Source organism: Hevea brasiliensis, chromosome 4, assembly GCF_030052815.1.
Source record: "Hevea brasiliensis isolate MT/VB/25A 57/8 chromosome 4, ASM3005281v1, whole genome shotgun sequence".
Taxonomy (NCBI): Eukaryota; Viridiplantae; Streptophyta; class Magnoliopsida; order Malpighiales; family Euphorbiaceae; genus Hevea; species Hevea brasiliensis.
The window spans coordinates 34,226,799-34,253,599 of record NC_079496.1 but is presented as its reverse complement, the minus strand read 5'-3'; the positions used below and the strand labels follow the sequence as shown (position 1 = coordinate 34,253,599).

General features: G+C 29.6%; 1 protein-coding gene across 2 annotated transcripts; it reads right to left on the bottom strand.

The window, feature by feature from the left end:
- Window positions 1-1,546: 1,546 nt before the first annotated feature.
- On the bottom strand, window positions 1,547-17,504 carry LOC110641865 (2-dehydro-3-deoxyphosphooctonate aldolase). Of its 2 annotated transcripts, XM_058145694.1 has the most exons (15): window positions 17,269-17,504; window positions 16,959-17,032; window positions 16,773-16,870; window positions 16,460-16,556; window positions 15,266-15,331; window positions 13,910-13,969; window positions 13,664-13,738; window positions 13,459-13,543; window positions 6,240-6,298; window positions 5,043-5,087; window positions 4,626-4,724; window positions 4,260-4,307; window positions 4,043-4,090; window positions 3,231-3,338; window positions 1,547-1,807 (listed from the first exon to the last, which is right to left on the bottom strand). In XM_058145694.1, the coding sequence occupies exons 2-14, from the start codon at window positions 16,992-16,994 to the stop codon at window positions 3,282-3,284; spliced, it is 873 nt and encodes a 290-aa protein (XP_058001677.1). In that variant the 5' UTR covers window positions 16,995-17,032; window positions 17,269-17,504; the 3' UTR covers window positions 1,547-1,807; window positions 3,231-3,281. The 2 variants fall into 2 exon arrangements, with proteins under 2 accessions (XP_058001677.1, XP_058001676.1); XM_058145693.1 differs by lacking the exon at window positions 17,269-17,504 and having other exon boundaries at window positions 16,959-17,192.
- Window positions 17,505-26,801: the final 9,297 nt, after the last annotated feature.

Sequence of the window (26,801 nt, the reverse complement as noted above, 5' to 3'; positions counted from 1 at the left end):
TATTATATTAAAATATATTTTAGTCCATAAACATAATTTTTTATAAAATTCAATTAAAAATAAATGTCAAATATGTTATATTATAAATATATTTTATATAATATATAAAAAAATTAAATATGAACTTTAATCAATGGACTATTTTGTTAATAAAATAATACTTCAAGGAATATATATAGTTTATTTTTTACTTTCTCAAATTCAATTTAATACTATTGGCTACAATTGTGACGACTAAGATTTGTCAATAATAAAAATAATATAAAATTTTAGCCATAATCGTGAATACCATAAAAGTTTTGAATTTTTTTTATCCAATAAACCTAAAAAAATAATAATAATAAAATAAAATAAAACACCCCTGAATATGCATTCCATATCTCTACCATGCATTACTTGTTTTATTTTTACCTAAGTGAATTTACCAAGTCAATTTGCATGCATAAATTGAAAGGCAAGAATCTAAAATATCCAAAAAAAATGATGGGAGGAAAAAAGATTACAACCCTTTTAGAAAACCAGCAACTAAAGAGAGAAGAGGAGAATTTTTCCCTTTTAGAAAAATATACATATAAATGCACAACAACCAAAACATAAAAATACAACAATGAATTTATGTATTATAGTTTTTACGTTACGTTTAATGATCATGTAACATGATTATTCTGGGATACATACATGATGCATGTTAAGAATGTGATGTCATATTACTCCATTGGGTGCAGTACAAACAGTGTGTTAGTCCCTGCCATCCCATTTCTCTCGTGGAGATTTATGTATGAAATTTGGGCATATTATATTGCATTAATTTAGAACTCAGCACAGTTACTTAGTACGGATAGTAGGGGCAGCCACGGCGAGTTCAAGTATTGAATTGGACAGGGATTAATTTGGATCAAACTCGGAATTGATCCGGATCAACAGTTTCGAACCATATCGAATCATGAACCAGTTCTAGGGGAACCATTGGAGGTCCCTTCTTGAAGAAATGGAATTGAAATCACACCACTATTTGAAACTTCAATTCAACCCAATTTAACCTTTAAAAAAATATATATGTAATTGACTTGAGAGAGCAACATGTGCATAAAACTGAGACTTTTGATCTGAACCTTCAAAACCCAAAACAAAGAATGCCATTGAACCGAATCAAAACTAGAATTGGCTGAAATCAAACTAGTCCAGTCTAGTTTCGATTCAACCCTCCCGAAGCACTAAATCACCGATTTCAGCTGAACCGGCCCAGACCGATGGCTAGGCCTAACGGCTACTTTAGACTTTACAAATTGAGTGAACTCTCCACCAATATGTATGATTTATATATAGGATTAGGATTTGTTGGATTTTTTTTTTTTTTTTTTGTTTCGAAAATGAAAAATTGGTCATAGCTCTCTTGTGTTCGAGGCCCGGGGTCACGAGCCAACGATTTGAAATTATAACATAATTTTTGTTTGTAAGCATAATCTAATTTTTAAAATTGCAGACAGAAGTGTAGAGAAATTTTTTGTTAATTTATGGAACAGTTTAAAATACACCTATAAAATAATTTCAAAATAAAATCATTTACAAATATTATTGTAATTTATAGCATTAACATCCACATTTATAGTGATTAACTAAATACAAAATATTAAAACCACAATAACAAATAATTTGTTGAACAATATGATCAAGTAGCTAACATAGAAAGACAATAAATCATGCTTAACGCATGCATATCAAGAACTTGAAAGCAGCCGCTAATAAATACATGCCAAGCTAGTAGTCATCTTGTAGTAAAGCATAGCTGAATTTAATAGACAATCAACTGAAAATGGCGGAAAATTTACGATAAATCCATGAACAAATGATTAAATCACAGCACAACTTTGTGCATAACAACTAACAAGAACAATAGTAAAAGGGAAGAGCTGGAATTAGAATGGAAAAGCATTGATTCTAATAGTACGTTTGATTCATAGAATGGTACATAATAGAATAATTATTTTATATGGGTTAGTGAACAATTTTGGCTGCAATTTTTTATCTTAGAAGAATTAATTGGTAGAATAGATATTCTATAAATTTCAAAATTTCAAAATTCACAAACAATTGACTAATCATTTTATAATTCATGGAATAGACATCCCATTGCACAAACTTTAATAAAAATAACTTTATGAAATTCCTCAAAAGAATTTATTAAAGCAAAAGTAGTTAGAATGTGAATAATTCAACAAAAAGCAACCAAAAAAAAAAAAAGTTGCAATAGCAATTCTATCAAATTTATTATCACACTGCACTTGATTGCTCAAACCCACATAAACAGAAGTATGCAATACCACTATTATAAGCATTTGACAACATATCTGTTACTGATTATTATTTTTCATATCAAGTATTTCATGATATTTAAAATATATTATTAAATGCAATATTCATTGTACTGAGAGCCAATCATTATTCTCCCACTGAGTCACAGTTGCTAAAGGCCCCGGCACATCAATGCGCTAAAGGTAATTAGAGTCGATGTGCAAGGTGTAAGCGCATGCCAGAGTGACATGAGGCTAGTCTAGCCACGGTCCAATTCCAAGCCAGAACTACTTATTCAAAGGCCTTTGGCAGTTCAGCCCCAAATTGAATTGGATTTTCCTGCTTCAAACTGATTTTGGTTTGTTGACGGTTTCCGTCCAATTTTAAAGCTATTTTTAATGATTACGATTTTGATTGGGCCTTGATTCAACACGATTTGTTCTTAGTTTTGATTCGGCCCATTTTATCAAGAATGTAATACAATGTGAATACCTGAAAACTTTATTAGGTTTAAATAATTGAACAAATTAATAATTTATTTTTTAATGATTAAAAACCTTTAATACAAATATAAAATAATATATTACCAAAAAAAACATAAATAAAAATTGAATGTTATCGATATATAAAGAAGCAGGAGCTGATCAAGAAGCATGTAAGGTTTTCAGATTTCTTGATCTAGAAATTTTGTAGAGTTTTCAGCAGGCTACTACCAAGGGGCTCAAGAGCACCAAGGGTTTCTAGAGGTTAGCAGTTCTACTTAGACGCCCAGAATAGTTTTTGTTTTAGAGAAATTTTTCTGACGTTTGTGCTTTTATTCAGAGATTTTAATTTAGTGGTTTGGTTGAGCACAAAATAGTATCAATGATGCAGAAGGGTAAACACATGACTAAATTATTAACACATGAGCTAATTAATTATGGGAAAGAAATCCTCACAATCGAATAATTATTTCTTGCTTAGTCCTTGAGAGAGGCCTTCAAGCTTTTCTAATCATGAAAGGGTGTGAGATCAATCTTCATACGTCTCTTCCCCCTACTTGCCCTCTTTAAAATTCCAACAAATAAACATCCATGTTAATATATAATTTTGAAATAAAAAGTGTTAATACCACACAAAAATATAATGTTTTATTGCACAAACAATGAAATTTATCTTGGGGAATAAAAACAATTTAGTCTAGAAAAAGATTAGGCATTAGATGAGTTAAGATCTAAATTTTATTAAAATTTTATGCCCAAGAGCTTATTCTAGAGCAACAATAGGAATCTTGGTTCCTTCAGTTTCCCCTTTTTTTTCAAATTTCAATTATTTGATTTTATTGGAATGTAGGAAATTTTGGTGTAACTCAAACTTACTATTTTAGATTTTTCTATATGAGAAGAAGAGAATCTATTTTCTTAATAGAATGGCAACCAATAAACTTGTCAATTCAGTTTGAACAAAAAACGAAGGTTCCAATTATGACAAAGAGAATGTAGATAGTAGGAACAAGAAAAGGCACTAATTGTGACTTGAAGAGATAATGATTGCTAATGATGGAGATACTGAGAAGAGTTACACATGGTAAAATTAATCAAATTGGAAGAATTATATGAAATTATCAGTCATCTAACACTTGGATCTGCTCTACTCCCATATGAATTAGAATGCAAGCATGCATCATAAGTGGCATTTTCCAAGGGTTTCTCTCAAAAAAAAATAAACGTAACCAGAATATATGCTTGTTAAAGATGGGTTAAGAACTTACAGCTATTGCCATGAGCTCTTCTAGCAGTTCCTCCAAATGCCGTAGAGGCTATTGTCATGAAAAAGCAAATACCGTGAGATGATGAGTTACCAAGAGAAGCAAGTCTTTTTCATATAATATTTGTGAGCTGTGTGAGTGTACATGGAAGAGGCATCTGTATCCATAGAAAACATCTAGAAATTTCATAACAAACACAACATATATACATAAATCTCACCCATTGTGTTGGACCATCCACAGGGGCTTTCAAAGGATCATCATGCACCTAAGCAACCAAAAGAAGCTTGTATAAGCCACAATCACAAGAAATCTTAGAATCACACTGAAGCTGAAAAAAAAAAAATAACCCACAAAACACACACAAAAAAAATTCCATACAAATAACTTGCAGGGAATATTAGAATCCAAAAAACTTTGCCGCACAATTCCTTCCCACCAATGAAATTTGGTATCCAGTATCCACTAAATAGAAAAAGGTATATAGGAGGTAACTTCAATTGCTTACTTTTCAATATGATAAAGAACACAATATTGTGACTTTTTTAATACTAAAATTTGACTGCTTTCAGCAGATTCACCCTACCTCCATGAAAATTCCATCCACTCCAACAGCAACTGCTGCCCTTGCAATGCATGGTATTAATTCACGGAGACCTCCACTAGCAACACCTCCACCATCCAACTATAAGAAGAACATATGTTTAACCATTAAAAGAGGAAAAAAAGATGCAAAAAGAAGAATAGACTAATCATAGAAAGGAAGATTATGGAAATTTACTGACAAGAAAAAGCAGCATATAATTATAGCAAGAAAGAGCATGACACAAGCACAAGGCAAAGGACCCTATCCAAATTTTGAAAACAACTAATAGTTTGGTTTCACATGCTAAATGACTATTTTGAATTATGTACAACATGACTACCTTGGTTAATTATGCAAAAAATTCAATCCATGCACCATTATTTTGTTATGCAACATAAAATTTAAGACAATCCAAACCTTTCTCCCAGCAGGCTGTTGTAGCGAATGCGTCACATCAGCTACCTGCATTGAAACATCTAGCTATTAGGTCATCCAGATTATAGCACTTAAATTGAAGAATATAAAGCATATTAATAAAATAATCCAAAACAACTATCTGAAGCCTGTAAATTATGGAATTTACTCATTGACAATTGGAAATTGAGGTCTTTATGGATTTTCTAGTATTGGGCGATGTTGAAGTAAATAAAGGAAAGGAGTTGTTTGCATTATCATCTTACAGTATAGCTATCATAGCTAATTATACATCTCTGCTTTGATTTACAATGTGGAAATCCTAGGGCAACCTACTATGGCCCTATTTGGAATTGAGGTTGCGAAGGCAAAAAAATGTTTTTTCGAAAAGCACTATTTTAGATGCTATTAAAAAAAGTAAAGTTGTTTTGGAGTTATTATGACTAAAACAAGTCAAATTAAATTTTAAACCAATTTTTAATATCCTCTAACTAACATATTTATGGAGGTTTTTCTCAACAATAACTCCAACAATAATGCTAAACATTATCTATTTTCTCTTCCTATTTTATTTTGGCTAATGAACTAACGAATCTTGAATTTTGGCACTTATTACCATAACAACCCATTTCTTTTAATTTTATCTGTGCAGGACTGCAGGTCACAAACTTGTGTTAATAATCAGTTATATCCTCATTTAGAATTCTGTCCAAAACTACCATTGCATTGATGACATGGACACTAAGGAAGATCTTTAGGGTATTCTATGCAAAAGGAGCTAATATGAAATGGAATCCACCTACTAAAGCTTAGGTGGCTGCCAAATTACATGGGCCGAGGCCACAGAATTTCCACAGCCAAAAATATATTAGCTCTGGCAATGGAGTCTATGCCTCATCGCTTCTTCTCAGCTTAGTAACGGCCTCACAGGATTTTAATTAGTGTCTACATCGACAAGCTAACTTCAATCTTCAAGGAAAGTCAAACAAAGTTATGATTGTATCACCATTTAAAGTGCATGACCTGAATTGGTAAATTAAAAGAATTAGATACAATTGTAACAGCGACAAAGTCACTATTTATTTTGCCTCTGGGCCTTTTTTTTTTTTCTTTGGGAAGAAGGTATAGAAGAGCAAGCAGACATGATTTTTTGAGTATAGAATAATAAAGAATCACAATGTAAATGAGTATTTGACTTACAACAGGACAAGCAGCTTCTCTCATCCACTCAAAATTACGTGAATCAACAATCAAATCATCTACAAATCAAAGCCCAAATGCAAGATCAATTAAGCCAGATTAGAAAAAGACAATAGTAATTTACCAAAGATTTTTATCTTAATATGTTTACAGTTGGTTCAGCCTCAATGCAAATAATTCATACAAAGTTAATTTACGATACTATTAGATATATAATTCAATTATATAAATCTCACACTCAATGAACCACATGCTAGAGTAGATTTTGCTTTGGCCATGTAATGATAAGGAAAAGGGTAATTTATAAAATAGTCCCTGAAGTATGTCAAAATATAAAAGTCAGCGCCTTTCATAAAAAACCTCATGATTACATCCTTAATGTTTAATTTTGTTAACAAATTAGTCCTTCCATCCAAAATCACCACAATTTATCAGTAGTCTAAGCGAAAACAGGAGTCAAGACCTAGAAAAGGTAGAATTCCAAAATTATTCTTACCTAATATCTCTCTTTCTCTAATCTCCTCCTCCCTCTTCCTCTCTCTCTAGTTTCTCTCCCCCTTTTTGTAGTTTCTTCATCTCCCTTCCAATTTTATGACACTTTGCCTCTTCAATGCTATGCAAGGGAAGGTGAACAAATAACCTTGTGATCACATGTACACAGATACCAAGGTTAAAGGCCATATTTAGGTATCAAGGCAACCACAATATACATGGCAAAGGAGGTTCCAATAAGATTGATCTGCCCTACTTACCCTTTGTTTGGATTGAGCGGTTATGGTGGTAAGGGAAAGTAAGGGATGGTTTTAAGGAATTTTTTTCTTGTTTGGGATGGACAGTTGAGGAATAGGGAGGGTTTTAGGGGGTTATTCAACTCCAACCCCCCAAAACCTTCCAATTTCTAACCCACCAATTTGGTGGGTTGAGGAAAGTTAAAAAAGTTTTTATTTTTTGATTTCTTATATTACCCATATCAATTTTAAAAAATCTCCAAAATATTCCTTCTTACTATAAAATAATAAGTTTCACAAAAATGATAGTTTCGTAATTTTTATATTTAGCCTTACCTTCCAATACCATCTAACCAAACAAAATAAGGTTATAAAACTTTCATTTACGTTATCTTCCTCCCAAATATAAATAAAACTATTCTCTTACCTAACCATACCATATCTTCATTTACCTTACCTTACCTTACCTTACCTTATTTTACTAAACCTTCCTTTACTCCATCCAAACAAACCCTTAAGGGAAAAGAGAAGAATCAAATAAGTGAACTCTAAAAGGCTCCTTATTGTTAGAGTTGCTTATGGGATGGACATCTGCATTGGACAATAGAGAGACAAGGCCAATATTACTATTGCTCCTACTCCTATGGATAAACCTGAGTTTAATTTAGGCAATCTTCTTTGACATTGTGAACGCATTCTTGGTCCACTACACCAACAGCTTTGAGTCATGCAAAATGATGACCATGCATTATGTTGATTAAAAGGGAGGTTGGAAAAGAAAGGGTTTATCAAACATCAAATTGTCCAAAGGGGTAGAGTGGATGGAAACCATAACTTTAGCAAGCCTTGAAGTGGTGAAACTGTGAAAGAGCCTACTAGAGAAAAAGCTAATTTGCCTAAACCCATCCAATCTGTCCTTGAAGTGGTGAAGGATGTGCCATGGAAAGGACCACCCAAAAGAGACGTGGTATCTAATTTTCCACATAAGGGATGAGTGAAACCCAAGGTTGAGTTAGGACCAAAGAAGGCCTTCTTAAGGTGCAAATTTTAACAACTATGGCAACAAGCACATAATTCCTCTATCTATATCTTTCTTTCTACTTTTGTGAGATATTCTCAATACATATTATCCAAAATTATAAATCTTCAATCGCTCTTCGACGCTCTTTCTTGGAAAAACAATCAGTCTTTGAAATTCCAATGGTCCAACATCACCCTCATACCAATTCAAAGAAAATTATTAGGTTCAAGTTAGCCAAAGAGTTGCTATACCACACTATTCGCCATTTATGCTATTGAATAATCTTAATTCCTATTCTAACACTCCCCCTCAAGTTGGAGCGTACATATTGTATACTCCTAATTTGTTACAGATATACTCAATTCTAGTCCCTCTGAGAGATTTAGTGAGAATATCAGCTAGCTAATTATTTGGACTGACAAAACTTGCAGCAATACATCTGGACTCAATCTTTTGTATAATAAAGTGACAATCTATCTCTGTGTGCTTTGTCCTTTCATGAAACGCAGGCTTAAAAGCGATATGTAATGCAGCTTGATTATCACAAATCAATTTCATTTGTTCATCACCTCCATATTTTAACTCATGAAGAAGTTGTTTTAACCATATAAGCTCGCATGTAGCCAAAGCCATAGCCCGATACTCTGCTTTGGCACTTGACCGAGCCACCACATCTCGCTTCTTACTTTTCCAAGATATAAGATTCCCTCCAATTAGAGTGCAATACTCTGAAGTTAACCTTCTATCTGAAGGAGATCCTGCCCAATTAGCAACAAAAAACCCAACAATCTGTGCATATCCCCTATCTTCATATAACAGATCTTTTCCTGTAGTTCCTTTAATATACCTGGGAATCCGAACTACTGCGCTCCAGCGACTATCACAAGGGGTTTGTAGAAATTGGCTAACCACACTTATTGCGAAAGAGATATGTAGTCGTCTGATTGTGAGGTAATTTAACCTACCAACAAGTCTTTGATATTGGCTGGGATCTTTCAGAGGCTCCCCCTATCCAGGAATAAGCTTAATATTTGGGTCCATGGGAGTACCAACAAGTTTACAATCTAATATGCCAGTTTCTTTCAATATATTTAATGCACATTTTCTTTTTGAAATAGCAATACCATTGCTAGATTGGGCAACCTTAATGCCTAGGAAATACTTTAGCTTTCCTAAACCTTTGGTTTGCAAATAATTGGTCAAATGCTGTTTCAATTGGGCAACGCCCTCATGATCATCACCTATTATGACAATATCATCAACATAAACTATCAAATAAATACACTTGCTATGAGAAGAATGTCAATAGAAAACTGAATGGTCTGCTTCACTTTGATGCAGCCCAAATGTTGAATAACAGTACTGAACCGATCAAGCCATGCTCTCGGGAATTGTTTCAGATCACAAAAAGACTAGTGCAGTCAATACACCAATCCAAACTTTCTTTGAGCGACGAACCCTAGTGGTTGCTCCATATATACTTCTTCAACAAGTTCGCCAAGAAAGAACGCATTTTTAATGTCCAATTGATGAAGAGGCCAATGAAACACAGTTGTCATAGAGATAAGAAGACGAATAGAAGCAATCTTTGCTACAGGAGAAAAAGTATCACCATAATCAAGGCCAAATATCTAAGTATAGCCTTCGGCAGCCATTCGAGCTTTGAGACGATCATTTTTCCCATCTAGCCCTACCTTAACTGTAAACACCTAACGATATCCAACTGTATTTTTGCCATGTGGTAAGGGAACTATCTCCCAAGTACCACTGTTATGAAGAGCAGTCATTTCCTCAATCATAGCCTGCCGCCAACCATTATGAGACATTACTTCTGCCACAGTCTTTGGTATTGGAACAATGGATAAATTGATAACAAAAGCATGATATGAAGGTGACAAACAATGATAACTCAAGAAATTATAAATGGGATAAGGATTGCGAGAGGATCAAGTACCTTTTCGAAGGGTAATAGGAAGGGTAGCTTCATCTGTTAAGGGCTCGACTGGTGCAAGAGATGGTGTTGGAGTAGGCAATGAGTCACTGGAAGCAATCTATGGATCTGTATCATAAGAAGAAACATCAATTGGGTTAGTAGGCAAAGGATTTGATTGAGGTCGTTTTGAGTAAACCTAAAGTGGAGGAGAAAACTTTTGTTCAGGAAGAATAGAAATAGGAAGAGTTGTGGAAATGGAAGTTTGGTTAACTGTATTTGCTGAAAAATACAGAGAAGTCTCGAAAAAGGTTACATCTGCTGAAACCAAAAATTTATCAGTAATTGGATCATAGTATTTGTAACCTTTTTTAAGACAAGAGTACCCTAGCAAAATACATTTGATAGATTTTTGTTGAAATTTGCGTTTTCCTGGGATGAGATTGCGAACAAAATTGGCATAACCAAATACACGCAACAGAAGAGGAAATGGATTTTGATCTGCATAGAGAACTGAATGAGGACTCTGATGCTGCAAAACAGCAGAAGACATACGATTAATCAAATAGCAAGCAGTAAAGACAGCATCCCCCCAAAAATGAAAAGGTACATGATGATGAAGAAGCAAAGTACGAGCTGTTTCAATTAGATGTCTATTTTTATGCTCAGCTACTCCGTTTTGTTAAGTAGTATGAGCACAAGAAGACTGATAAATGATACCCTTAGATGACATAAAGGTTTGAAAAGGAAGAGAAAAATATTCTCATGCATTATCACTATACAACACTTTAATAGAAATACCAAATTGAGTACGTATCTCAACAAAAAATTTTTAAAAAATAGAAAATAACTCAGAATGATTCTTCATTAAAAATAACCAAGTGCAACGAGAATAGTCATCAATAAAGGTGACAAAATAATTAAAACCCAAAGTTGAACTAACTCAACTTGGACCCCGTATGTCTGAATTAACAATGTAAAATATGGAAGCAGCCTGATTTATAATTCCTTTTGGAAAAGAAGAACGAGTTTTTTGCCAAGTTGACAAGACTCACAATTTAAAGAGGATAAGTGGGAAAGAGAAGGAACCAGTTTCTGGGATTTGGAGATATCTGGGTGACAAACAATTATGAAGAAGATCAAGAGTAGCATCAGAAGTAAAGGTAATTGGAGACTTTGAGCTGGAGAGATGATATAATCCTTGTGACTCACGACCTACGCCAATCACTTTTCCCATACCCCGATCCTGCACAACAACAGAATCAACAAAAAAGGTTACAGAACAGTTTAGTTGTTTAATTAACTTGCTAATGGATATCAAATTATATGGGCATTCGGGCAAAAATAAAACCAAATGTAAATGTAAAGAAGGAAGAAGGTGAGCCTTATCTATTCCTTTAACTACAGTTTTTGATCCATTAGCTAGGGTAACATTAGCAAAGTTTGAAGAAGAATTAAGAATAGAGAAAAGAGTATGGTTACTAGAAATGTGATATGAGGAACCAGAATAAAAAATCCATGACTCATTAGATGAAGACTATGTCAAATTAGCGAATGTATTATCATGTTGGACTGCTGATTAAGTCAAATTACATAGACATTTAAGGTTAACGTTTATTGCATTTTGTTAGCATTTAGTTTCCTTTTATACTTATTTTTATGTGTTTTCATTATTATTTTAAAAAACATGTTAATCCAACTCAATTCATTAATTTTTAGATTTTATCATGTGTTTTTATGTTGTTCTAGAATCAAAGATGAGTTTAGAAGAGATTTGGCGGTCAAAACATGAAGAATATAGGGCCAGAAGCATTACACGGGCCGTGTAACCTGCCCCATGTAACTTTCTGGACCCCGTGCAACTTTCTGGATTGAAGAAAACTTGAAAAACAAAGTGGCAGAAAGTTACAAGGGGCGTATAACACTACACGGCCCGTGTAAAGTCCCCTGACAGCAATTCTAATGCGACTTTTCTTGCTTCCAACCCGACCCAGATGGACTCCTAATGCTTCTAGGACTCTGAAATTTGGATTTTTACACCAGATATAAATATAAGAAGTCAAAAACTAAGAGGGGAAGCCAATTTACATTCAAAGAGGCACATTAACTTCAAAGGAGATAAGGGGGAAACAATATCTGCAAGATTGCTAGAAGGGATTTTTAGCTGAAGTTCCAAAAGTCCAAGCCTGCAACTCTCCTTCTGAATTCTTTCACTATATTTTTTTCTGATGTCTTCTCTTTATCTTTTTATAAACTTAATTGTTAAACTCACCATGTGTGAGTAGTTTCTTTATTCTAGGGTTAGGGATGTAGCACTCTCAATTTAATTATGAATCTAATTTGATTTTATTTAATATATTGAGAGTTTTATTCTTTGATTCAATCTCTTGTGTTCTTAATGCATGCTATATATTGGTATCCACCAAGCTATGATCTAAGATACTAATTGAAGAAATGAAAGGTGAAGTTTAGTATTAGAAAATCAGGATTTTGAATTTAGAAAATTTGACCTAGAGATAGGCTGATGACCTTTGTGGAGTTCCAAAATTAATCAAAAATCTTAAAGGGTTTTAATTAATTTAATCATCACGAAAGTAGAGTTTAGATTAATTAAAGTACACCTTGAGTGCCTTGAGAGAGGACTTAAGATAACTTAGGATTAATTTCCATCAAAATAATAATCTCTCATTTATTGAACGAATTATATTGATTCTATAATTGATTAAAGTGTGAACCCTCAGCTCTAGAATGCCTTTATCTATTAATATTCAAGTTTAGTTAATTGTTTTAGATTTTATTTCCTTTAATTTAGATTTAATTACTATTTCTATACAATTAGATCATCTAGATAATTAAAATCACTATAGTTCGGTACTCAACACGGTCCTCGTGGGAACGATACTCTACTCATCACTTTACTGCTTGTTAGCGATCCGTGTACTTGCGGTGGTTGTAAAACCAGCAAACAATTGCAGAGACAGTAGATGAGGACAATGTCTGTTGTTTGATACTGTAAATAGTCATCGTAAGCAGCCCCATTCAGAGTAACAGAATACAAAAAAGTAATACTTTTTTCAGGCATTTTTTTTTATTAACAGGGACAAAATAAAAGTAGCACAGCAGAAGAAAAATCAAGCCTTTTTAGGCTCTGATACCATGAGAATTTAGAGAAATAGAGAAGAAGAAAGAAAGAAGATTTTGTGGAAAAATTAGCTTTATAATTTCTCAAGCTATGATTGTGTGTGTGTATATATATATATATATATATATATATATATATATATATATATATATATATATATAAACACAATTACAGTCTCATATTAGGGAAGGAATATTAATTTTAGTAATCAATGGATTCCTTAATTATAGCCTATAGGGATTATTCCCTTCATTATAGGGATTTACATCAATCTAATCTAATCCCTTGATTATAGGGATTTACATCAATCTAATCTATACATTCCTATTCTAACAAATATAATAAAAAAAATTTTTAAAAAAGGCCAGATAGTATTCAGGAAATTTATAGCGACTTACTATAGCCAAACATAGTCCCTCGTTCACAAACCATCACATTTGAATTTCCAGCCAATCTAACTTTCTCAGCAGAATTTATCATGACCTGGGCATTTTGTGATTATTAAGTAATCGAGCAACAATAGTAAGATATAATTATGTTTCAACACTCATAAGCCCAATATTTCAATGAGAATTTCTCCTAGAGAAAAGGAAGGATACTCACAGAAGGAGCACAGAACTGGCCTTTTTTAATATTGATAATTTTCCCAGTCTTGGCAGCTGCAACTAGAAGATCTGTCTGTTATAATTCATTAAAACAAAAAAAAAAAAGAGGTTATTGACTTTTTTGTTGTTAGGTTTGGTGTATGGGAGATCAAAAAGAACAGGAACATCCATCCTTCAAATTCAGAAACAGGTCACAACTCATCAAAGATGAAATAGGCTCCAAATCAAAAAATATCAACTTCACCTGACGACATAAAAATGCAGGAATCTGTATGATATCTGCTACTCTTCCAACTGGTTCACACTGGCCAATTAGAAATGGAAAAAAAAAAGTTACGGAATGTTGAAATTCAAGTGCAGCCTTAGTGCTTCATGCTGGTGGCAAAATTGAAATATAGAGAAAGTTATTGATCATGAAATAGAAACAAAAAAAAAATGGAAAGTGTTGGAGAAAGATAAAATGAAAATAAATATAATGGAAAAAAAAACTTGCATCAAGATGATGAGCTAAGGCAAATTCTTCAGACAAATTATTCAAAAACCACAATCTAAAGCTTTGTTTGTTTTATGGAAAATATTTTCTACATTTTTCTAGAGTTTCTAGCATATGGGATTCATAGGAAAATTGGTGAACAGAAAAAAGTTTCCTGGTCAGAGGGAAAAGCCATTTTCAAGGAAACTACTTCCTCTTTTTCCAAATTTGGACAAACTCATCAAAAGGGAAGGAGCCTAAATAAACCACATAATCACGTACCCATTAACCAAATTGCTAAGAAAGAAACAGATTTATGTGCTAAAGAAAACTAGTACTATAAAAATGTCAGTGTTTTGATTATTTAGACTCGTGCTTAAGTAGGCTTGTGGTAATCAGATACAATCAACAACATCCCTTCTAAGGCAACAAATAGTTAAAAGTCCTGGATTAAAAGATCAATTTACAATGATAGATCATCAACTTCATTTCTATATAATAAAGTGTAATAAGTAATGCTCAGCAACCGGAAAAGACGTGTAATAATCCATTGTCCTATATTTCAGACAAAAATAATTATAATCTTTGACAAAATCATATATACAAATCACATGTAAGTATGTAACAACCTCAGCTTTTTGGTATTGAGATTGGGTTGAATCAGGTCTATATGAATAATATAGAGGCAACTTGAAGCTAGGAGAAGATTTCATTATAGAGCTAAAAATAAAGAGATGTGGGGTGAAATTCCATTGAATATTTTGTGCATAATTTAAAGAGAATGAAATTTGCAAGCTTTTGAAAATATATAATCTCCTTCAGAAATGCGTGAACAATCAATTGTTAAATAATCTTCATTTTTTATCATAGTCTCTGTTAGTTCTAGCCAGTTTGCTTTTACAAACTTTGGAACTCCTTTCCTTTTTCTTTTCCTTTTCCTTTTCCTTTTCCTTTTAAAGTTATTTTAAATGAATATCCATATCTACAAAGATAACATCACCTTTGGTGTTTTTTATTAATAAAGCCTTCCTTCATGGATTAACATAAAAGAAATCAAATAAAACAAATTGAATAAAAGGCCACAATAGAACAGGAACTCAAGAATATTAGCTCAGAACAAGTAACTACCTGAATAGCTTCATGCACATCGGTAATAGTAGGAATTTGATAAGCTATTTTAACCTTCTCAAGAATCTGCCACCAAAAAGGGAAAAGTAAAATATTTACTTATCATTTTGCGTATGTGAAGTTAAAAGTAACTTGACTAAAACAAAAGAAAGCTTAGCTGGATGATGTGGTCATAACACAATATTGTAAAGAAAATTTGGAATTAAGAAATGAAGCTCATAAGAATAATTTTGTATCGCTAACAAACATTGGACACAAATTGTTATAAGCATTGGTGTATTAGAAAGTAACCATAGAACAAATCCAGAAATGTAAACAAAAGCCTGAATCACCATCATATCAATAACCATTCATCTTAACTAAAATTTGAGTTTCCTATTCAACAACAATGATAAGGACTATAATTCCAATCAAACATTTACTATTTCTGGACATTTAGGTTATGTTAGTATAGATCATTCAATCCCAAATTGACCTAGAGAACAAGTATGACATATCTTTCATCATGTTCACAACTTCACAATATCATGAAGCATATATTGTGAATCCTATAGCTGGATCTTTGATTTGTAAGAGCATTTTGAGCAATTAACCATTCAACTAAAATAAATGCTGGCATAAAAGGCTGAAACACCATCAGTTTTTCACCTATAATTGCTCATGGTGCATCATTTCTGTTGGAATTTATGAGATTTTTCCTTAATGCATGGGATATGTCCCAATGAAGAATCCCATGATTATGAGAAAATCATGAGTGATTACCAAAATCTTATAAGTGATTGATGATTTATTGATAGCATTCCATATATATTATGTATCTTCCGTAGCTGAACCAAGTAAATCATTCTCTTGCTACTTTTCTCCTATCTTTTCTATCACTCTAAATTTCAACAATTTCTTTTTGGTTTCAAGTATTTTATCCTACAATCCCTACAACTACTTAGAATCTACATCATATAAAATAAATAAATAAATAAACATAGATTAAAAGAAAGAAGCCCTAAAATGGTTGAATCAACCTTGTGTTCATGACTCAGGAGTATATCTTACAAATTGTTCCTAATTTCTTTGTTTCTCATTTAAAATTTATGAATTCCATTAGGCAGTTTGAGATATTCTTAGTTATGACAATATATGTCCTTCCAAAACCTCCAGATAAAAAACAAGAAAGATATAATGATAGCTAGCCCACACCTTCAAGCCTTCGTTCATGCCTGGACCTCGGAATGACTTTGAGGATGTTCTGTTAGCTTTGTCAAAGCTTGACTTAAAAACCAATGGCAACCCAAGTCTACATTATTTGAAAAGAAGACGTTCATGACATCAGAATTAATATTTGAAAAATCAAAATAAAAGGAATAAATTCTTCCCTTGTTAACCTGAAAATTAGAAGTTAAATTATCAGAAGTCCATTTATTTATTATTTACTCCCTACTGAATCCAATGAGAATCCACTCTCTTTTACCAGTTCCCACCCATAAAAGGGTAAGCAAGCTAGCAAACCCACTTGGATGTAATAGTCTTGAGATGGTTGGCCATTCTGAGAATGTGTTCCTCAGATTCAATCACGTTGGGGCCCGCTAATAAGAAAAATGGTTCCGCTGCCTGTCGAAGCAAAATGCAATATCACATTAACCACATAGACAATGGTAAAGCACAAAATCAAAACCCAAAAAAAGCCAAGATTTCACACCTTGAGCTGGTTAAATAGCAGCGTTGAGGAATCCATCTCTCGCAGTTAGCCAAAAGCCAAAGATTGTGCAGCAGCTGCTTATTCAACTCATATAATCATCAACTAAATCTAAATCAAACTATAAATATACAACAGATGCAAGTATAACAGTGATCGAGTGACTGACCGACCAACAACCGCAACAACAAAGCACCAAATTTTCATAAAAGAAAGTAAAGGCAGACATTGCCTAGATCCAGGCATAATAACGCAGATATAACACAATGACGGTTCCATATTCAAATGTTACTGTAAATTCTATAAACATAACCTGAAAATTTCAATTGAAAATACAAATATCAGATAGCTTCTTTTCTGGATCAGATTGAGCTCCTTTTGGACCCCTACAAGCAACCAAAACGCAACTACTGCTCAAATCAATCTCAGGCGTTTTGGTTAGTCCCACAGCCTGAGACAATTAGAGGAAGTTCTTTAAGTCCTGTTATCTGCAGAGAAAAATGAGGAATAGAAGTAGAACCACTCGGCCAGTCATTAGATGTTTGGGAGACTGTACCTACATAAGTTTCCTTTTGCAAGTAATGCACAGTGAGGTAAATTTAAAATAATAATAATAATAAAGTAAGGTAAAATTTTTAAGGGATATTTGTGACCTGTTCCAAGTTCAGAGATTTATCTAAAAATTAGAATTGAATTGAAATTCTAAAATTTTTATAAAATTTTAATTTGGTTCTTTATTATTTTGATTTCAGTTCAATACAGTTCTCAATTCTTTAGTTTTGGCTCAGTCAGATATGATTTCAGTTCGGTTATCAATTTTTAAAATAATTTTATGTAATTATTTTCTTAAAAAAAAATACTTGAATTAGCATTTAAGTTTTGAATAGAGTTATTAATATATAATATATCATATAATATATCTTTTAGTTATACCTAAATTATATAATCTTTAATTATAAGGTACATATATAACTTAGGATTAAATATATTATATAATATAATAGTATCATATAATATATATTTTAACTATTAATTAATCATATAATATTTAACTATAAGATACAAATATAATTAAAAATTTATATATATATATATATATATATATATATATATATATATAAGATAATAGTATGTTTATAATTAAGAATGACAAGGTAATTTAATGTATCTATAACTAAAATTATTAAGAAAATATAGAAAAATAAAATGCAATATTAAGTTATATTTAGTTCATAATTATATATACATACATAAGTATATATAATTATATTGAAAGTATATAATACATCTTAAAAAAAATATAAAAAAGCATATATATAAATTCGGTTCTCGGTTCGGTACGATTTCGATTCAATTTCGGTACTGTTCTGGTTTTGTTCTTAGTAAAGAATCAGAACCGAACTAAAGTATCAAAATAAATTTGGTTCAATACGGTTCTTGTCAATTCGGTACGATTTTTCTATTCGATTCGGTTCTCCCAAGAACCGTGCACAACCCTAATTAGAGGTCTGAATTTTTTTTTGTATTATTATATTATTAGTATTTAAAAATAAAATTGTTAAATAAAAGTAATATATGTTAATGTGGTAAATCTCTATATACTTTTAAATTGATATGATAAATAGACTATAAAAAAAAAATTTAAGCTCATGTTAATAAAATGTGTAATTCTTATTCTAATTTTTAATCTCATTTTGTTTAGTTTAAGATAAGGACACGATAAATAGTATTTAATAATTTTATATTATTTGAGTAGAAGATATGGGAAAAATAAGGTTAAATATAATATTACTTGTGATACCCCTTATTCGTCTACAGTATAGTCGAGCAAGATATGTCACACAGTGTACCGGAACACCCTATTTTATCTTAATTATTTTTATCCTTCCTTAACTTATTTCTTCATGGTTATGAAGTGCAATTTCTGAAATTTAACTCATTTAAGTCATTTACTGAAATTATAAATTCATTTGAAGTTTCGAAAATTTTATAGAAAATCCGGCAGAATACCGATTAAAAATGAATTAAGCTTGCTCTAGTGGTAATGATAAGTTTTTGTGAATGGAGTAAAGCATTTGAGGGGGTGTTTATAAAGGAAATTTAGAGAGAAGTGAGGTCATCAATGGAGATAAAGAGAGAGTGAAATTCGGCTAAGGAAGAAGAAAGAAAGAGAGTATAATTTTCTTTTGATTTTTCAGTCCATTTAACTCATTTAATTGGATTTATTATGAGGTGTCAAAATGTGATTGGGTGGGAGTGCATAGTGACATAAGCATAAGGTCAAAATTGTAATTTTAATTCATTTTCTTTTCTTTTCTACTCAATTTCAATTTAATTTGTAGCAATATTTATTTATATTTTATATCATAATAATTATTTACTTAACTGGATAAGTCGGTCAAAAATCATCTCCGAAGACAAAATGACCAAAATGCCCTCCGTTTGGCTTATTGAGCCAAAATCGTCTGTATCAATCGAAAAATTTTTCTAAGCATTTTCTTAACATTCTAATGCCATAAAAACCTCAATGACTCTTCTCTAGTGTCCCAAAAATTATTTTTTGAATCGTCCCCTGGGTTTAGGGCTTCTAGCTGTGAAAACAGTAACTTTCCACTGGATTACCTATCGCTAAGGCATCGGCTCATTTAACTTAGTTGTATTTTATTTCTAAAATTTTTTCTAAATTTTTCTTATTAATATTTGAGCTAATTATGGCTTATCACTTTAGTCTAAATGTTTTTCCAGACGTTCTAGCTGTCCGGACCGACACCGATCACTGAAACAGTAGAATGTATGGAATTACTACAGTGAAGCTGTTATATTACTTAAATAAATTTATTATATAAAAAAATATTTTTTAATATTTAAATAATAAAAAGTATAAAATTTTTAAATTTTATTGAGAATAATATAAATAATAAAAAAAATTATTATCATCTATAACTCTATTTGGTTTAATTCTATGATAAAATTCATTTTATTTGTACAAATTAATTTCATTATTTGATATATTTTATATTAAATATTAAATTTATTTTAAATAAAATAAATTTTATGTTTAGAATAAATAAAATAAAATAAAACAAATAATATATAATAAAAGGATAATTATATCACTTAAAATATATATAATTTTAAGTTTGAAATTTATTTATAAATTCTATAATTGGGTTTAATTTTAATTTTAGTTTTCATATCATATCTTTTGATATTTGGTGCAATTGTATTTAATTTCTAAAATCAAATTTATGATTAAATATAAAAGCCAAACATTTGTAGTAATTTGTAAATATACTCAAACCTTCCAATTTTAGATAAAAATTAATCTCAGCATTTAAGATTGAGTGCAATTATGGCCAAATCATAAAATTGATTTAGAGAAATTTAAATTTTATTTTCTAAAATTATAGTTGTGGTAATCAAATGCTCTAAACTTACAATTACATCAACCAAATGTTCTAAAAAGATTTTGTACTTTAATGATACTACAGTCACTAATACAGTACTGAAAGGCGACTAACAGATAATCGAGTAACGAGTAACTTGAAATCGAGCAACCATGAGTTACTCTGGGAGTTGTTTGCCCAACCATACTCATGAATACTTGGATCACTTTGTCCAAACATTTAACCTAACAAGTACATTGAAAAATATTTTAAATTAATATGTCGGAAAAAAATCAAAATAAAAAAATTTTTAAAAAAAATTAAAAAAAAAAAAATAATAAAAAAATTAAATAAAAAATAAAAAAAAAAAAAAAAAAAAAAAAAAAAAAATAAAAAAAAAAAAAAAAAAAAAAAAAAAAAAGTCAAAAAATACAAAGAGAAAAAACAAGTAAAAAATAAAAAATAGAGAAAAAATTTTTGAGGAAATTTTGGAGAAAATAAGAAGGACAAAGAAATTTTTTTCAAAATTTTAAAAAAAATTTAGAAAATTTTTCAATTGAAAAATTTTTTTTTTTTTTTTTTAAGAATTTTTTTTTCATTTGATTTTTTTTTGATTTTTTATTTGATTTTTTTTTGGCATTTAAAAAATTTAATTAAAAATATAAAAAAAAAAATTTAAAAAAAAATTAAAAAAAAAATAAAAAAAAAAAAAAAAAAAAAAAAAAAAAAAAAAATTAAAAAAAAAAAAAAAAAAAAAAATTTAAAAAAAAAAAAAAAAAAAAAAAAAAATTTAAAAAATAAAATAAAAAATAAAAAATAAAAAAATAAAAAATTTTATAAAAGCATTAATTTCAAAAAATTTTTTTTTTTTACCTTTTTTTTCTTAAACTTTTTCTCTCCCATTGCTTCTTTTTTTTCTCTCTTTTTCCCTTTCCTTTTTCAAACTTAAAAAACCTTTCCTAAGTTTCACTCAAAAAAAAAAACACACACACCTAAAATTTTAACAGGCAAAGAAGAAGAAATTTAAGAGGAAAAAATAAATAAGAAAAAAAAGTAAAAAAATTTTTTGAAATTTATGAAATATTTTTTAAAATTTAAAGAAAAATGAAAAAAAAAAATTAATGAAAATTTAAATTGAAAAAAATAAAAAAATTAAAAAAATTGAAAAAAAAATATATGATGAATTGATGAATTAAAAATGAAGGAAAAGGATGATGAATGATTGATATGAATGATTGAATGATGATGATTTAGATGATTGATGTTGGACAATTGATGATGATATGGAAATGGATTTTTGGAATGAATGATTGAAAAATTTGAATTTGGAAATTGAAACATTATATTGGAACATTGATTGACCATTTGAGGTAAATTGTTAAATATTTGAAATGAATTTGAGTGGTTGGTTTGTGAAAATTGTGATAGGTGTAGGTTTGAGGGTGGTTTGGGAATTGGGTGTTGGGAGTGCTGTGTTGTTTGGCTGTGTATTGTTGTATGTAACTTTTTTTATATAACTTTAAGACTTTGAAATTGATTGGAATTTTAACATGCAAGAAAACCAAAGCAAAAAAAAAAAAAACCCCAAACCAAAAAAACAAAAAAACCACACTAAAAACCACCAAAAACCCCGAAAAAAAAACTTGAGCACAATAGCAATCATTGACCATTTTTCAATTGAAATGAAATTTTTACAACAAAATTTGGTCATTTGAAAACAAAACAAACAATTACAACACAAAAAAAGACAGAAACATGAAACAAAAATCAAAAAATCAACAAATCAAAAATCATGAAAAGAAAAGTTTTCAAATTTTTTTTTTTTTTTTTTTTTTTTTTCAATTTTTTCATTTTTTCAAAAAATAAAAAGAACTAGAATTTTCTCTATAAAAGAAATGAGATAGAAGACATAGAAAATGAGAAAAAGAAAATTGAAGAGAATATTAGAAAAAAAGAAAATCAAAGAAAAATCAAGTGGATTCAAATTAAAAATCAAAATGAAAATGAGGATCAAAATGCTGTGAAGATAAAATGCATGAAAAAATAAGTTTTAAAAAAAAGAAAAAAAAAAAAAATTCAAAAAAACAAAAAAAAAAAAAAAAATTCAAAAAAAAGGAAATTCAAAAAAACAAATTTTTAAAAATTCCAATGAAAAAAAAAAAAAAAAAACAAAAAAAAACCTAAAAAATAATTGAAAAAAAATTGGCAGCAAAAAAAAAAAATTTAAAAAAAAACCAAAAAAATAAAAAAAAAAAAAAAAAAAAAAAAAAAAAAAAGTAAAAATAAAAAATGTTTATTCACAAAAAAAAAAGTCAATTTTTAAGTTTTTAGTTTGAAGAAATAAAAAAAATGATGAATATAATTGAAAAATGAAAAATGAAATTTGAAAAATAAAAAAAATTGAAAATAAATTAATTTTTAAAAAAAAAAATAAAAAAATCCAAAATGTTAAAACAAAATAAAATATATGTATTGACCAAAAAAACAAAAAAAAAAAAATGAAAAAAAAAAAAAAAAATGAAAAAAAAAAAAAAAAAAAAAAAAAAAAAAAAAAAAAAAAAAAATAAAAAAAAAACAAAAAAAAATTTAAAATGTAAAATGAAATTAATTAAGTAATTAATAAATTATAATAAATATATATAATATGTAATAAAATTAATTGGTGAATTAAGTAAATAAAATGAATGATGAATTGAATGAAGAAAAAAGAAATAAATTAGAATAAAAATGTTTAAAATTATGATTAGATAAAAAAAATAAAAAAAAAAAAAAAAAAAGCAAAAAAAAAAAAAAAAAAAAAAAAAAAATGAAAAAAAATTTAAAAAACCAAAAAATATAAAAAATGAAAAAAAAATTGAAAATTGAATATATAAAATATATATATATATATGAAATAATATCAAATCATAAAAAAAAATAAAATAATCAAAATAAAATATAAAAAATTAAAATAAATATAAAAAGAAAAAAAATAAAATAAAAAAAAAAAAAAAAAATTGATGAAATGTTATGAAATGAAAAATACAAAAAAATAAAAAATAAATAAATAAATATAATGAAATAAATAATGAATGATAATAAAATAATAATATAACATTAGTAATCATTATGTGAGAATATATATAAAATGATAGTAAGTAAGGATAATTGATAATTGTGAAATGTGTGATGAATGAATGATGAATGAATGTATGATGAATGATTGAAATGATGAATGAAAAATAAATGAATAAAAATAATTAAATAATAAATATATTAAATATAAATAGTAATATTTTTATAATAGGTTGATATTTATTTTAAGTTTTGTTTTGATTTATAGTTTTTTTTTTATTTGTTTTTTTATTTTTTTTTTATTCATGGCTTTTTTTTATTTTATTCATCATGGCTTTATTTTTATTTATTTATATTTTATTTATTTATCATTTTTAGCCATATTATGCATGCGTATCATACCATGGGGTGACATGCCATGGGTGCCGCAGCGAGTGTCCAGTGATATCGATTATCGATTCGATCATATATAGTATTAGTAGGTTAGTAATTTATTAATTAATTATATTATTATATTTATTAAGTAGTAAGTTAAGTAAAAAAAAAAAAAAAAAAAAAATAAAAAAATTGAATAAAAAAAAAAAAAAAAAAAAAAAAAAAAAAAAAAAAAAAAAAAAATAAAATGAAAATCAAAAATAAAAAAGAAATAAAATAAATATATAATAAAATTATATATAAGTTATTTAAAAAAAAATAAATAAAAAAAAAGACAAAGAAAAATAAACTATATATGAAGATAGATAATATAAAAAATAAAAAAATTATTGATTGATGATTCTATTATATTATTTTTTTTTTTTCTTTATATTATTATATATATATATATTATATATTATATTATAAATGCTTAAAAATGAATGGAGATGCTTCCGCTTTGCTTCTTGAAGGTAAAAAAAAAAAACCCGAGAAGATTGATTTTTTTTTTGGAGGTCTGTGTGAGTGTCGAGGAAGAGTCAGATTGTTACCCCCTCTCATAATGCATGTAGATAGGCTCATTTTATACATGTTATATATATCATTCATTTCTAGCACATTGTAATATATTTATATATTGTAAAAAAATAAACTCATGTAATTAACCTATGAATTATGGAAGCTATTCAAAGTAAGTATTTTAGTATGTGAATGAATTTGAGTTATAATGAGATTATACTTGTGAATATTGAGATATTGAAAATCTAATGAGATTAGATCTGAATCTTTGCATTGAGATACATTATGTTTGAAAATTTTTGAGACTATAAGTTTTGAAAAATATATATATATTGAATCTGTCTTTGGCAGTTTGAGAGAAATATAGTCAAAAATTAGTAGACACACTTTCGGATTTTATCGTAAAATTTTGAAATTTCCAACTTAGTTAGATTTTGATAAAAGTAAAAATAGCCTAAATCTTCAATAAAGTTTTTGAATAAATAAATCAAGGACTGTAATGAAATCAGATAAAATAGAGTGCTCCGGCACACTGAGTGGCATAACTTGCTCGGCTACACTGTAGTCGGGTAAGGGGTGTCACACACTTTGTGAGATAAGGATCCTAAGATATCTGCCGTAATCAGAGTTTCATCCATATGAGGACTCTCAAACAGGATGGACTCTTAGTCCCACTTAATTACAAACTCTTAATTCTAATAGGAATTTGCATCAAAACCAATATAAGGGCCATTAGGTGTGTGCACTAATCTAATTAAGCCTACCTTTTCATAGTCCAGTTGCATTACTGACTTAAGCATCAGAGTGGTAGTTAACTAACCCACCTGGTGCTTTTTCTCATATCTTGCATATCCATTATCCAAATCCTACATTCCATAACCCGCAAAAAGGAGAACAACATCTTTGGCGCTGTCTGTGGGAAAGATTTTCTCAATAATTTTGTTTCATGAAAACAAACTCTGTGATTGTTGTTTTCTCCTTTACCAAAACCACCATGGTCTCAATTTTACCACCACCCATTGATCCACCACTGCTCCCTATTGACCTTCCAACTAGTAATGGTACCACCAATGGTGCCACTATTATAGAAAATACTCTACCCTAACTCTTTATGACCTTTGAACTAATGACATAGCGTATCAAAGAATTAGAAGTAGAAAATGCTAGTCTGAAAAACCAGGATATTCAACTTAAAAATTCAAAAGCCCCTGAGAATAGTGACGTTCCAGATCCTCACAAGGGGAGGTATTGATTGGAGAAAAGTCAAAGCCCTTCCCAAATTTCAGAATAGCTATGACCTTATTGAAGATTTTGGTGTGGCTGATTATTCTCCTTTGACAGACATAATTTTAGCAAAACCTCTCCCTCTAAAGTTTAAGTTGCTCACTTTGGACAAATATGATAGTAGATCTGATCGAAGAAGTCCTTGGCAAATTTTAGAATAACCTTGCAATTGCATAATGTCAATGGCCTCATCCCATGCAGGGTTTTCCCATCAACCCTAATAAGACTTACTCAGAAGTGGTATCAACATCTTTGTCCCAACTTAATCTCAAGTTTCCAACACTTGGCAGTGGAGTTTAAGCAAAGATTCATCACATGTATCCCACCCAAAAAGCTATCATCTGATTAGCAGAAAATGCTGATCGCTTCAATGTGAAGCCATTCGAGTCAAGCAATTGAACCATGAAACTGTTTGTGCAACAATGAAAAAGGTCAACCAATGTAAAATTTGTAGACTCCATCATTAAAAACTTAGCTTAGAATTACTATAAGCTCATGGAGCATGTCTGATTGGATAATGAAAAACATTTATTAAAGCTTGATAAGGAACTAAGGGCTTAGGAGAATAAAAGTAGTTCAGGCAGTGTTGGTAAGAAGCTGAGCAACTCCTCCAGAGATAGGGATAGAGGGCTAGACAAGTACAAAAATTACACTCCTCTGAGTAAGTTTCAATCCAGAGTACTAATGTGGATTCAAAAGAATGGGAAATCAATCAAGTGCTATAAGAAGCTGAACTTAGGACTGCAAATAGAAGGGATTAAAATAAATTTTGCAGATTTCATGATGATTATGGCCACAGTACTGATGATTGCAGACAGTTGAAAGATAAGATTGAGAGGTTGGTCAAGGACGACACTTTAAGGCATTTCACTCGCCATACTCAATCTAATCATAAAAGAGATCAAAGGGAAAGATTCGAGCATAGACCAGATCGAGCAAAGACTAAGAGCTCATCGGAAAAATCAATGTGATAGCATGAGGACTCAATCCTACCAAATAAGAAAGAAAAAAAAAATAAACTATTGAGTAACTCAGACATAGTACTGGTAGTTGAAGAATTATGTCAGTCGCCCATAACTTTTGGCAAAGAAGATGATAAGGTAACTCACCCACATTCTGATCCGTTAGTTATTGGTCTCCGAATGAATAAATATATGATAAAATGTGTACTAATCGATACTAAAAGCTC

What these genes read in the sequence shown, in the direction of transcription:
- LOC110641865 (XM_058145694.1), bottom strand. Translation starts at nt 16,994, where the DNA reads ATGGATTCCTCAACGCTGCTATTTAACCAGCTCAAG. An exon ending in CTGCATTTTTATGTCGTCAG is followed by an intron (nt 13,739 to 13,909) that starts GTGAAGTTGATA and finishes GAATTATAACAG; the next exon opens with ACAGATCTTCTAGTTGCAGC. An exon ending in TGGATGGAATTTTCATGGAG is followed by an intron (nt 4,308 to 4,625) that starts GTAGGGTGAATC and finishes TTGGTTGCTTAG; the next exon opens with GTGCATGATGATCCTTTGAA.